This window comes from Lampris incognitus, chromosome 2, assembly GCF_029633865.1.
Source record: "Lampris incognitus isolate fLamInc1 chromosome 2, fLamInc1.hap2, whole genome shotgun sequence".
Classification (NCBI taxonomy): Eukaryota; Metazoa; Chordata; class Actinopteri; order Lampriformes; family Lampridae; genus Lampris; species Lampris incognitus.
This window is the reverse complement of record NC_079212.1, coordinates 68331495-68345689: the sequence shown is the minus strand read 5'-3', so window position 1 is coordinate 68345689 and position 14195 is coordinate 68331495. Positions and strand designations below refer to the sequence as shown.

Sequence of the window (14195 nt, the reverse complement as noted above, 5' to 3'; positions counted from 1 at the left end):
AAAGACAACATCCTCGAACAGCCAACATTTAACAGCCTTAACCTTTATTATGTGTTTTTGAAGAATCAGAATCAGATTACTTTATTCACCCCCAGGAGGAAATTGAGAAGGAAGCCTTACTTCCTCACAGTGCCCCTTCAGTGGGGTGATGCCAGTCTTGCTTAATGCCGATACTTCCTTCAGCTCCAAGCAGGAGCTCCTGGATCTCCAAGAATGCCCTCTCGGCCTGGGCGCCACTCTGGACAGCCCCAGCCCTGTGGACTCTAAGCCAGGCAGCCCTGTAGATTCGGGTCCCAGGGGACCTGGAAGTCCCATGGCTGATGTCCCAATTCGACCGCACATTATTTTAACCCGGGCTTCCTCGCTCCCAGGTCAACTGTATGCGGTTCAAACATCTCCCAGTACGGAAACCCCCGTGGGGTTGAAGTTCGTCTCCGCAGACACAGGTCAGCTATGCGGCTGGGGGGCGCTGACACCAAAAGCAATCCAGGTTTTCAATACCCCACGTTGGGTGTTGTTCTTTCTTTGTGTGGCCTCGTTTCTGCAGGGGATGATCATCAATGGCTTCATAAACACGGTGGTCACCTCCATTGAGAGGCGCTTTGACCTGCGCAGCTACCAGGCCGGCCTCATCGCTAGCTCCTACGACATCGCTGCCTGTGTGTGTCTCGCGTTCGTCAGCTACTTTGGTGGGACAGGGCACAAGCCTCGCTGGCTTGGCTGGGGGGTTCTAATAATGGCACTGGGCTCGTTGGTGTTCTCCCTGCCTCACTTCACCACACCCCCCTACCAGGTCAGTTTGCCCGAGCACACAGGAATGTGCTCTGCCAATCGTACCAGCCCATGCCATGATAAGGAGGGTGGAGGATTGTCCAGCTATCGTTTCGTTTTCATGCTGGGCCAGTTTCTACACGGCGTGGGAGCCACGCCTCTCTACACACTAGGAGTCACGTACCTGGACGAGAACGTCAAGTCCAACTACGCGCCGGTTTATATTGGTGAGTCACACACTCAACACAAGCACGGCTCGCTCCTAGCCTCCCTGGCTATTCAAGTGTTAGACATTTTTCTTTTAGTTATGACAGCTGAACAAGCTCAGCTTTTCAGATTCATACTGCAACTTCAGTGCTGGTTGTCCCCTACGAGTTGCTCAGACCTTCTAGTCTGAAAGCACTACAAGTCCAGGTTGTGTTTGCCACACTGCCTTTTGACTAATGTAACACAATGGTGGCTCAATGATGGCTCACTATATGTGGTAAGCTGTAGTTTTTTATGTATTTGTGTATTCATATACTCATCTGTATGTGTGCAACCTGTCTTTGTCAGACTGTAAGAGTAAGTTAAGGCTTACTTGCCTGGAGTTGTCCTGTCATACCTCCAGCATCGTGCCTCTCGCCTGGTACGTAGGGGGACTGGGACAACACGATTCTATCTTGGGGAATATCCACAGAGATCTAGTACTACCATGCTCACCATAGTAGCATGAGTTCTGACCTTGAATGGGCTTGAGGACTCTGCAGGTGAATCGCTGGCAGTCCAGATTGAAACCCCTGCTGGAGCCTCACCAGCCCACTTCCCCCGCCCGTGCCCCCTCCATGTCTCACAAGGAGCCGCTGTTCCTCCAACTAAGAGCACCAAAAAAAAACTTGCCGGGTTTGTGAAAACTGAGGAAAAACTAGCTAGAGTTAACGGCCTAACGTCAAGCCGTTCTCCTCTAGCGAAAGTGATCGAGTTTGAATAACCAGACACACACGAGAATAAACAAAAATAAAAAACCAAAAAGTGCTGGAGAGTGCTGTATCAAGGCTGCCATCGACGGCGCCATCTCGATGATGATCAGATGACTGGTTAGTGTGCAACTATGCAAATGCCGACTGGTGGTTTCGATAGTTGACTATTGTGTGAAACCCCTAGTGCACAGCATGTTTAATAGCGTGTAAGAAAGTGACCGTCGTCAAATTTATCGAGAAAAGTGCTTCAGTTGACATACTGGCCCCACATCCTGGCACTCGGGGATGGAGAAAAAAAAGAGTTCAGTATCAAATCCTGATGTGAAGCCGTTATAATTTCAATATACACGCATTTCCCCTGAATGGCAATGTTCAGGCACTTTAATAGATGCGGTGAAGAGGTCTGAAGTTACGATTTCTACATCTCTGAATCTCTAAAGTATCTGAATGTTTACTCAGGGAATCATGGTCATGTTTTAAGCTTTTGCAACTAATGGGTCTTCAAATAAATGCATTTTGTTGTATATTTGCTTTTGATAAGTTTTCATATTTTACAGTAGATAAGAGGGGCTAGAGGCTTAAACTCTATAATATTGAATGACAATATTTACAATGTGATAGTTAAAAATGCAATAAGTGTCAAATAGGCACTAGCATATTGTTGCAAAATTGACACACACTTGGTTGCGCCTTGGGATCCTGTCCATGAATACCACAAACAGACAGTGGCCAGTGGCGCCCCCAAGGGGTGGCCAGGGGTGGCCACGGCCACCCTGATACTATCCCTGGCCCCCCAGTCGCGAGTCGCATATGCAGAATATGCTTCTGATTGTGCATAATATGCTTCTATCTGATATTTTACATTAGGTGCTGCTCATGTATATTTTTCTTAAATCTCATATTAACAGTTTTCAACTAGCCTATACAGTATACTACAACAGCATCATAGAATTCCCGAAATTCAGTCATGGCTTTTGGTTTTGGAGTGCCACCCCAAGATTTTCAGTGGCCCCATTTGGCCACCCCTTTGAACAATTTCTGGGGGCGCCACTGCAAACAGAATCGGGAGACATGGGACAACCTTGTGTTCCACTTCGTGCCGAGAATGCGGACACAGCTCTCACTTTGGTTATACAAGGACCGGGTCGCTTGTAGCAACTGCCCCGGTACCCCATAATCCCACAGTACCCCCACAGAGTGCCCCGGGGTACACGGTCGTAAGCCTTTTTGTAAGAATTTTTTTTAAGGTTGTAAGATTTATTTTTTTTATTACTTTATTAATCCCCGTGGAGAAATTCTTTCTGTGCATTTAACCCATCCTAGCTGTGTAGCTAGGAGCAGCAGGCCGCCGCCGTGCAGCGCCCGGGGAAAGCGAGAGCTATCTTCCAGGCCTACTGTCACTGTTACCCCAATGCTGAATTATAGAATAGACTAGAAGAACCCCACTACAATGTAGCGGTTTGGTTATCCACCCATCTAAATCTCCCTCCTCTTCATCCTGCCAGCTAACCGCCTTCCCCCTGCCCCTAACCCCCCCCCCACTCCAACTCCCTCCCCCCAAATGCTCAGAATCCTCTGAAATGCCGAGAAAAGTGGTGCCATTTTTAGAAAATGCATATTTTGCACAATTATGCATAATTATTATAATTATATTTTGATGTTCTGCTATTTTTCTGGTCCTCTCTGGAACAATACCTACCACCTCCAAAAAAAATTAGGATCATAAGTGCATTTTTGCAGAAATGCATATATTTTGCATAATGCCAAAACATTTCTAAGACCCAGAAAATTTTTTTTATATAGGTGAAAAAAATCAAGGATGCTCAGAATCATCTGAAATGCCGAGAAAAGTGGTTTTTAGCCATTTTTAGAAAAATGCATATTTTGCATATTTATGCATAATTATGCATAATTTTAATTTTCTTGGATTTTTCCCGTACTCTCTGAGACAATACCTACCACCTCCAAAAAGAGTTAGGATCATAAATGCTTTAGTTTTCGGTCCCGCTACCTACACTAACACCACACACACACACATTACGAAAATATATGAGTAGATAGAATATAATTCCTGTATTGTCATTGCACACTGGCGCAACAATATTTGCTGTGCAGCTCCTAAAATGGTTCATTTAACATTCCACACACACGTGCACACACTTACATGCCTGCCAGTACAGATAAATAATAATGATAAGACGATAAGGTCTTTAAGGCCCCGTAGCACCTTCCAGATGGCAGCAGAGGGAAGAAATCATCACAGGGGTGAGTTACGTCCTTCAGAATGCTGTTGGCTCTGCGGAGACAGTGTGACCTGGAGGTGTCTTCCAGCGGGGGCAAGGGGAGTCCAATTATTTTCTAGACTTTATGACTCTGGAGCGACCTCCTGTCTGCTGCTGAGCAGTTTGCCTACCATGCTGTATGTCCGTGCACTATCGAGCAGCAATAAAATAACATGAGCGGTTCCATGGACAGTTTGGTTTTTCCTAAGTGTCCTTAAAACAACCGGGTATCACGAGATTTCGTGTCATAGTCACAAAATTTAATCTATGAAATCGTGCCGGGGGACACGACGTCACTGAAGTTGTCTTGTCCGGTACCACGAAGTTGTATCCGATGCATTCCTATGGGCCAATTGCGCGAGTCACGTTATCAAGATGCTGGCTCTGGCTGGTCTGGCCTCCCGGGAGAAGGCCGGTCACTTGCATATATTTGAAAACACAAAAACTACGGCGGTTAGGGTTAGTCTATATATGTAGTTAGTCCGCCGCCCACTGGGGGGGGGCAGTAGAAGGGAGAAGTAAGAAAATTACATGTAAAAAAGCAGTGAGGAAAATGAAGAGAGCTGAGGTAGACGGTTACTGAGCAGTTGTGTCGTTTCTGCTGTCTGATATGTGGCTAAATAACAGTTAGGGTTAGGGTAGTTTTTGGGTTTTCAAATATATGTAAGTGACCGGCATTCTCCCGGGAGGCCAGACCAGCCAGAGCCAGCATCTTGATAACGTGACTCGCGCAAGAAAAACTTGGATAACTACTAGCCATCAGAGGTAATAAGTGCATCTACTAAACAAGCATCTAAGAGCAAAAGCAGTGCTAACGTAAAAGCATAAGAAAGAGATGTTTTTTTTTAAATGAGTGAATACAATAAGTGCTAAGAGCAAGTAACAGGGTAGTAGTTCTTAAAGAGGTGAATTTTCAACCTTTGCTGAAAGATGGGCAGCGACTCCACTGTCCTGACATCAGTGGGGAGTTCAGTCCACCACTGTGGGGCCAGGACAGAACAGAGCCGGGACCGGGTCGATCGGCAGCAGGGGCCTCTGAGCGACGGGGCAACCAGGAGTCCCGAGGCAGCAGAGCGAAGTGGTTGGGCGGGGGTGTAGGGCTTGACCATGGCCTGGAGATAGGAAGGAGCTGTTCCTTTCACTGCCCTGTAGGCCAGCACCAGAATCTCAAACTGGATGCGAGCAGCTACTGGGAGCCAGTGTAGGGACATGAGAAGGGGAGTTGTGTGGGAGAACTTAGGGCGGTTGAACACCAGACGAGCTGCAGCTTTCTGAACAAGCTCCAGAGATCTGATGGCCGACGTCGGGGCGCAAGCAAGGAGGGAGTTGCCGTAGTCCAGCCGGGAGATGGCCAGAGCCTGGATGAGCACCTGTGCCATCTCGTCGGTGAGGAATGGGTGACTCCTCCTGATGTTATAGAGGAGAAATCTGCAGGAGCGAGCAACCGATGCAACGTTTGCAGCAAACAACAGTTGGTCGTCCAGGATCCCACCCAGATCCCTCGCAAAGATCAACATCAGTAAGGTGTTCCAGTTCACATAAGCTAGCTACTGTGAATTTATGCTAATGGTATAGCCTCCAGTAGCCTACATTAATGTGATATGAGAGATAAGAGAAAGTACATTAATTATTTCCATAATCAACCTGCGTGCTGTGTCAGGGTTTACCAAAACATGGTAGAGAAAAGAAAAAAAGGCGGAAGTTGGGACATTTTGTAGGCTCAAAACGCCATTGTGTAAGTGGCAAGACCCCTGTAATATTATAAATATGAGTTGATAAAGTCCTCATAAAAAACAACGTAGGGCTAATGCAAATGTTCAATAATTGTGCCATTAGACAACAGTTAAACAATCTGTGCAGGGCATTAGCAGCTACACACAGAGGGACAGAGACTGGGAGTCTTAGGTAAGGTTTCACAGCCCCCCCCCCCAAATTTGTAATGAGATCTGCACCCCAGCAGCACGCAGCATTGTGGTGCGCCGGTGCTGAGGGTCAGGATTGGGGAGATGTGGGGACTGAGTCTGACTGTCTGTGGCAGGTTGGATAGAAAGTCCTTGTTCCACGTGCACAGGGAGCTACTGAGACCCAGGTCAAGAGGTTTGTTGACCAACCTACTGGGGACAATAGTGTTGAATGCAGAGCTGTAGTCTATAAAAAAGCATCCCCACATACGTCCCCTTCTGTTCAAGGTGGGTCAGTGCTGTGTGGAGAGCCATGGCAATGGCATCCTCCATGGATCTGTTTGCTCTGTAGGCATACTGGTGCAGGGTGTGTTTGATGTGCTTTAAAACCAATCTTTCAAAGCCCTGTGCTATGATGAGTGTGTGTTCCAGTGGTCTATAGTCATTCAGACAGCCGATGTTGGTCCGTTTGGGCACTGCTGTGATTATAGCTGATCTCAGACAGACGGGTTCAGTAGCTTGGGATAATGACAGGTTGAATATGTCGGTAAGCACCTCCGCAAGCTGATGGGCGCAGTCTCTGAGCACTCTTCCAGGAATCTCATCGGGCCCACCAGGCCTCCTTACATTCACAGTGCTGAGAATTTGTCATCCATCCTATGTCTGGATTGGTGGTAGCTGATGTGGGTGTAGCTACATTGCCTGACCCTTTCATCTCAAAGTGGGCAAAGAAGCAGTTAAGTTCCTCTGCCAGCGAGGCGTTGTTGTCTGTAGGTGGGAGTTGGAGTTGGTAATGTGCTGGATGCCTTGCCACATACATGTTGGATCCAGTGGCAGCTGGTGCTAACAATTTCTTTTTTTGGGGGGGGGGCACAATTTACCTTGGCACAGCACACCTGACAACTGCTTTAATGTCCACACAGTCACATAGTTATTAAGAAGGACAATGTAGCCTACCTGATAAAATCTATAGAAAATTAAAAAAAAAATGTTAGCACCAGCCACCACTGGGGGGATCCCTATTGGTGAAGTGCTTCTCGATCTTTTTCTTGTATGCCGTCTTAGCACATTTGATGCCTTTCTTCATGTTGTGCATGACAACACTGTACAGTTCTGTCACCAGATATAATAATAATAATAATAATAATAACAATAATAATTCTAACCCTAAGCCCAAGGAATGGGCCTGGTTATTATGTTGTATTATGGTATTAAGTTAAAGGAAATTTGTATAATAATAATAATAATAATAATAATAATACATTTTATTTGTGGGCGCCTTTCAGAGCACTCAATGACACCTTACAGAACACAGTAAAAAAAACAAAAACAAGCAGCACTGTATCAGACAGCATAAAATCAAAACAAAGCAGGGTAGATAGTAAAAAGTTAATACAACAGATAAGTACAAAATCATCATCTGCACAACACTCAATGAAGTGTGGCTCAGACTGAATATGCCAGTTTGAAAAGGTGCGTTTTGAGATGGGATTTGAAAGTGAATGTTGTGAATTTCTTGTGGGAGAGGGTTCCATAGGTGGGTATGAAGATATGAAGCCTGCATTGCAGTCCTTCTAAAGGATCTGGACCTCCTTTGTCACTCATGGTTTCCTGTGTGGGAAAACTAGGATGCGTTTGTCAATGGTGACATTTTCAACACAGGTCCTGATGTAGAAGAGTACGGTTGAGGTGTACACTTCCGCGTCTTGATCAGAGAACAGGTGCCAGTTGGTACATTGGAAACAGTCCTGCAGTTGTAGAGATGCTTCTTCTGGCCAGGCTTTAACAGTTCTAGGGATGGGTTTCTGTTTCTTAGTAATCGGACTTTAAACTGGGGTTAGGAATAGTGCTATGTTATCAGACTGTCCAACATGTGAGAGGGGTGATGCTCTGTATCCTTTGTGGATATTAGAGTAGACACAATCCAGCCTATTTTCCCCTCTAGTTGCACATTTTCCTCTTTAACAATTTTTTTTATTAATTTTCACAATACATTTTTATGCACAGACACATGAATATATATGGAAGAACATAACCATAAATGCATTATACCAAATCCATATACATAGATTAGTACATATATCTTGCCATACATATTATTCATAATACACATATACATATAGAAAAATTAAAATAAACAGACAACAAAAAAGAGGAGAGGGGGGGAAGTTCTCTGCTGCCTCAATCTAACCCTAATCTCCTTTACTGAGTGGGATTTGTAAGGTCTTGTAATAGTCGAAAAAGGGGGTCCAAATCATCGTAAACTTTTGTATAGAGCCTTGATGGGTGTATCTGATTTTCTCAAGTTTCAAAAACTGCATAATGTCTTTAATCCACCTGGAAAAAATAGGTGGTGCTTGTTGCTTCCATGAGAGAAGAATGAGACGTCTAGCAAACAAGGAGGTAAATGCCACAGATTACATGTGCTTTACCTTTAATGGTACAAGTTTCTGGTGCAAAACCAGACAGGGCACATATGGGATTAGGAGGAATGTCTTTTTGAGACATCTTGCTATAGGCGTTAAAAATACCGGTCCAAAATGTGTTAAGGTTAGGGCATGACCAGAACATGTGTGTGTGTGATCTGCTGGTTGACTCTTACAGCGAAGGCAGGAAGGGTCTGCATTAGGAAAGATTTTGGCCAGCCTAGCATTGGTCAAATGTGCTCTCAAAACAACCTTTAGTTGTATTAAGCTGTGTCTTGCACATGGTGAGGAGGTATGTATTAGGCCAAGTGCAGCCTCCCAGTCATCATCAGTAATTTGCCCTCTGAAGTCCTCTTCCCAAAGTCTCCGAACAAATCGCAATGGATGAGGGGAGATATTACTTATTCCGTCATAAAGAATTGATATTAAGCCTTTGCAGTGTGGGAATAAAGAAAGAATGTGATTGATTGTATTGTTTGTTGGCAAATTTGGAAAATAAGTAACGTTTTTTTGAGGAAAGTGTCACATTTGTAGATATCTGAAAAAGTGAGATTTTGACAGATCGTACTTTTGGGAAAGTTGTGTAAATCAACCGAATCTTCCATCAACGTATAAATTAGAAAGTGACTTGATTCCCTTTGAGAACCAAACTCCAACGGTAGAATCAGAGAGACAGGGCAGGAAGTTGTAATTATTTTGGATAGGGGAAAGTACTGATGTCATATGCAACTTAAAATGTCTCCTAAATTGTGACCAAATTCTAACTGAATGGCACACTCTTGGGTTGGAAGTAAATTGGCTTTGAGGAGGGGATGAGGAGGCACAAATTAAGGAGTGTAAATGAAATGGGCTGGAAGCGTGGTCTATTTGTATGAAGGCCTCACAGCTGTCTGTCACACACTCCCCCATCCAGGATAATATCTTCTTGATATTACAAGCCCAATAATAATAAATGAAATTAGGTAGAGCAAGGTCAGCAAGCTTTTTAGGTCTCTGCAGCGTGCTTCTTTTAATTATATGTGGTTTACTGCTCCAGATAAATGAAGTTGTACTCTAATTAATTAAAAAAAGGACTTCTTGATCAGAATGGGGATATTTTGGAGTAGGTAAATAAATGTTGGTGATATAATAATTTTAATAAGACTGACTCGTCCAACTATGGACAGGGGGAGCTTCATCCATCCAGCCATAATTTGTTTACATTTTTCAAATAAAAGGCCAAAATTCTTGGTGAAAAGAGTTGAGAAAATGCGTGTGATTTCAACTCCAAAATAGTTAAAGCCGTTTTTGACTATCTTGAATGGGAAATGTGAGATAGGGTAGCTGCCTGATTAAGGAGGAACATTTCACTTTTCTGAAAACTGAATTTGTATCCTGAAACTTTTCCAAACTTAAGTCAAAATACCAATAATGGGAGGAACTGAAGTTAAGGGGTTCGAAATATACAACAGAATATCATCTCCATACAAAGACGGTTTATATGTTATGCCCGCGCGTTCTACCCCCAAAAACTCCCTAGACTGTCTAAGAGTGATAGCTAAGGGATCAATGGTGATAGCAATAAGAAGGGGCGACAAAGGGCAGCCCTAATGAATACCCCTGCCGAGTATCTAGATTGTTATAAATTGGTGATCACACTGGCCAAAGGAAGAGAGTAAAGTAGTTGAATCCAAAAGATGAAGGTATCGTCAAATCCAAATTTATTTAGGGTTGAAAACAAATATTGCCATTCAACCCAATTAAAAGCTTTTTCAGGGGAGCGGCTCGGAGGGGAGTACATAATATTTAGTAATTTTCTGAAGTTTGAGCTGGGATGCCTATTTAAAATGAAACTCGTTTGGTCTGGCGATATAATCTGAGGCAAAATCTTCTCTAATCTAGATGCTAGAATTTCAGCTAGTATCTTACAATCTACATTTAATAAGGAAATCGGACAGTATGAAGCGCACTGAAGTGAGTCTTTATCCTTTTTTGGCAGAAGTGTTACCAACGCTTGTCGTAGGGTTTGGCACCCCACTGACAGATTCATTAAACATGACTTGAGCAGGGGGACAAGTTGGAAGCAAATTTTTTTGTACAATTCAGAGGTGAAGCCATCTGGTCCAGGTGTCTTATTATTTTATAAGGATTTAATAGCTTCTAGAATTTCTGTCTCAGAAATCTCACCACCCAGTGAGCGGTTTTGTAGGAACGAGACTGAGGGGAAGGTTAGGCTCTCCAGGAAGGAGTCAAGTTGTGGACGATTTCCATCACATTCAGAACCATATAACTTACTGTAATATTGCTTTAAAATTTTGTTAATTTCTATGTGGTCCATTACCATTTCCCCTGCTTGACTGCAAATCTTAGTGATTAAGCGAGAAGAAGGTTTTTTTTTTACATTTTTTAGCTTGACATGGCCTTTGCTGAGTGACTCAACAACAGTACATGGACCAGCCCAGTGAGGCCACAGCATGGATCCCATCCTGTGGATATGTCGACTGTTTTTGATGTAGACTATGGACCCTGTAATGATATCTTTTTTGCTTTCATGGCGACGATCATAATTCTCCTTCTGACGAGACTGTGCACTAGCGATGTTGCTGGAGACTGTGAAACAGAAGTCTTTACAAATGGCGTGATGTGTCAACAGAACATCAGGGCTTGCTGAGTCTGGAAGTGGTACTTCATCACTCTTGTCGGCAGACTTTAGGTCGATGGGCAGCTTGGCAGTGAGGTCGTACATCACTACGAAGGGGATGCACTTTTTTGAGGCATGGATAGATGTATGATAAGCAAACAAAATGCCTGGAATGTATTGATCCAATCATTGGCTTGGTCACTGATAGGGATGCCCCCCGAAACCCGGTTCTAAACGGGAACCGGTTCTAAATTAGTAAAAACCGGAGCATTTTTAAGATCCGACGTTTTCGGTTCTGCTATCGGTACTCGGTAGGTACTCGAGAAATCATGGAGTGAGATTTATATTGTGGCAATTGTGTTTTTCGAGGAATTTAAACGTCGCGAACATAATCTTGTTCGCCGTTTTCTCCATCTCTCTGTCTCTCTCTTACTGCGCGAGGGGCGGGGCTGTGCTGTGCTCCACACACTCGCTGACACACGCACAGACAGCTCTGCTCAAGTGCTCATCATGGCAGAGAGAACTAAACGTTCAAAAGTTTGGGTATATTTTTCAAAAGTCGATGACAACAACGCTCGTTGCCACAAGTGCAACAAGTCATTTGCCAGTAAGGGTGGCAATACAAGCAATCTGTCGAAACATCGTTTGTCGAAACATGGTATTAATCTGCAGAAATGCGGAGTTTTCCCACTGCTTTGCTCGTAGTGTTCCATCAACGTCCCCTGCAGGTAAGCCGTATGAGCCATAGATACAGAGCTAGCTAGGCTAATAACGAATTATTACGAATAGGCCAATAAATAAAATATAATTGCTTAGCTAATTGTTTAGCTACAAATATATAAGCCATAGATACGGAGTTAGTTAGGCTAATAGCCGGGCACACTATAAGTCAGGAGAGATCACTACTCCTGCCGGAGAAGGCAGATATGTTGATTTTTCTGCAGAAGAACTGTTAGGATAATGTTCTAGGTTCTTGTTTGTTTGAACTTCCTTTAGCCTTTTGCTGTAAAAATTTATTTTTAATATACATGTTTTTTTTCTTTATCTTTATCTACTTTTATTTTTTATCTTATTTGTTGTTGTTGAATGTTGATTATCTACTACTACTACTACTACTTTCGGCTGCTCCCGTTAGGGGTCGCCACAGCGGATCATCCGTTTCCATTTCTTCTTGTCTTCTGCGTCTTCCTCTGTCACACCAGCCACCTGCATGTCTTCCCTCACCACATCCATAAACCTCCTCTTTGGCCTTCCTCTTCTCCTCTTCCCTGGCAGCTCCATATTCAGCATCCTTCTCCCAATATACTCGGCATCTCTCCTCCACACATGTCCAAGCCATCTCAATCTTGCCTCTCTTGCTTTGTCCCCAAACCGTCCAACCTGAGCGGTCCCTCTAATATAATCGTTCCTAATCCTGTCCTTCTTCGTTACTCCCAGTGAAAATCTTAGCATCTTCAACTCTGCCACCTCCAGCTCCGCCTCCTGTCTTTTCGTCAGCGCCACTGTCTCCAAACCATATAACATAGCTGGTCTCACAACCATCTTGTAAACTTTCCCTTTAACTCTTGCTGATACCCTTCTGTCGCAAATCACTCCTGACACACTTCTCCACCCACTCCAACCTGCCTGCACTCTCTTTTTCACCTCTCTACTGCACTCCCCGTTACTTTGGACAGTTGACCCCAAGTATTTAAACTCAAATGCCTTTGTCACCTTCACTCCTTGCATCCTGACCATTCCACTGTCCTCTCTCTCATTCACGCATAGGTATTCCGTCTTGCTCCTACTGACTTTCATTCCTCTTCTCTCCAGTGCATACCTCCACCTCTCCAGGCTCTCCTCAACCTGCACCCTACTCTCGCTACAGATCACAATGTCATCCGCGAACATCATCGTCCATGGAGACTCCTGCCTGATCTTGTCCGTCAACCTGTCCATCACCATTGCAAACAAGAAAGGGCTAAGAGCCGATCCTTGATGTAATCCCACCTCCACCTTGAACCCATCTGTCATTCCAACCGCACACCTCACCATTGTCACACTTCCCTCATACGTATCCTGCACCACTCCTACATACTTCTCTGCAACTCCTGACTTCCTCATATAATACCACACCTCCTCTCTCGGCACTCTGTCATAAGCTTTCTCTAAATCTACAAAGACACAATGCAACTCTTTCTGGCCTTCTCTATACTTCTCAATCAACATTCTCAAAGCAAACATCGCATCTGTGGTGCTCTTTCGTGGCATGAAACCATACTGCTGCTCGCTGATCGTCACCTCTCCTCTTAGCCTAGCTTCTATTACTCTTTCCCAAATCTTCATGCTGTGGCTGATCAACTTTATACTTCTGTAGTTGTTATAGTTCTGCACATCGCCCTTGTTCTTGAAAATCGGTACCAGTATGCTTCTTCTCCACTCCTCAGGCATCCTCTCACTTTCCAGGATTGTGTTAAACAATCTAGTTAAAAACTCCACTGCCATCTCTCCTAAACATCTCCATGCCTCCACCGGTATGTCATCAGGACCAACTGCCTTTCCATTCTTCATCCTCTTCATAGCTGCCCTCACTTCCTCCTTGCTAATCCGCTGAACTTCCTTATTCACTATCCCTACATCATCCAACCTTCTCTCTCTCTCATTTTCTTCATTCATCAGCCCCTCAAAGTATTCCTTCCACCTTCTTAGCACACTCTCCTCACTTGTCAGCACATTTCCATCTCTATCCTTGATTGCCCTAACTTGCTGCACATCCTTTGCAGCTTGGTCCCTCTGTCTAGCCAATCGGTGCAAGTCCTTTTCTCCTTCCTTAGTGTCTAATCTGTCATACAACTCACCATACGCCTTTTCCTTTGCCTTTGCCACCTCTCTCTTTGCTTTACGCTGCATCTCCTTGTACTCCTGTCTACTTTCTTCATCTCTCTGACTATCCCACTTCTTCTTTGCCAACCTTTTCCTCTGTATAATTTGCTGTACTTCCTCATTCCACCACCAAGTCTCCTTGTCTTCCTTCCTCTGTCCTGATGACACACCAAGTACCTTCCTAGCTGTCTCCCTAACTATTTCTGCAGTGGTTTTCCAGCCATCTGGCAACTCTTCACTACCACCCAGTGCCTGTCTTAACTCCTGCCTGAACTCCACACAACAGTCTTCCTTCTTCAACTTCCACCATTTGATCTTCGGCTGTGTCTTCACTCGCTTCCTCTTCTTGGTCTCCAAAGTCATCCTACAGACCA

General features: G+C 44.3%; 1 protein-coding gene across 1 annotated transcript in view; it reads left to right on the top strand.

Annotated features, from left to right (window-relative positions):
* slco4a1 (solute carrier organic anion transporter family, member 4A1) overlaps positions 1-14195 on the top strand; it is a 55163-nt gene continuing 40968 nt past the window's right edge. Inside the window, exon 1 of the mRNA XM_056274846.1 lies at positions 1-998. Within this exon, the coding sequence (XP_056130821.1) occupies positions 149-998 (850 nt within the window). The 5' untranslated portion in view covers positions 1-148. The remainder of the gene's footprint in view (positions 999-14195) is intronic.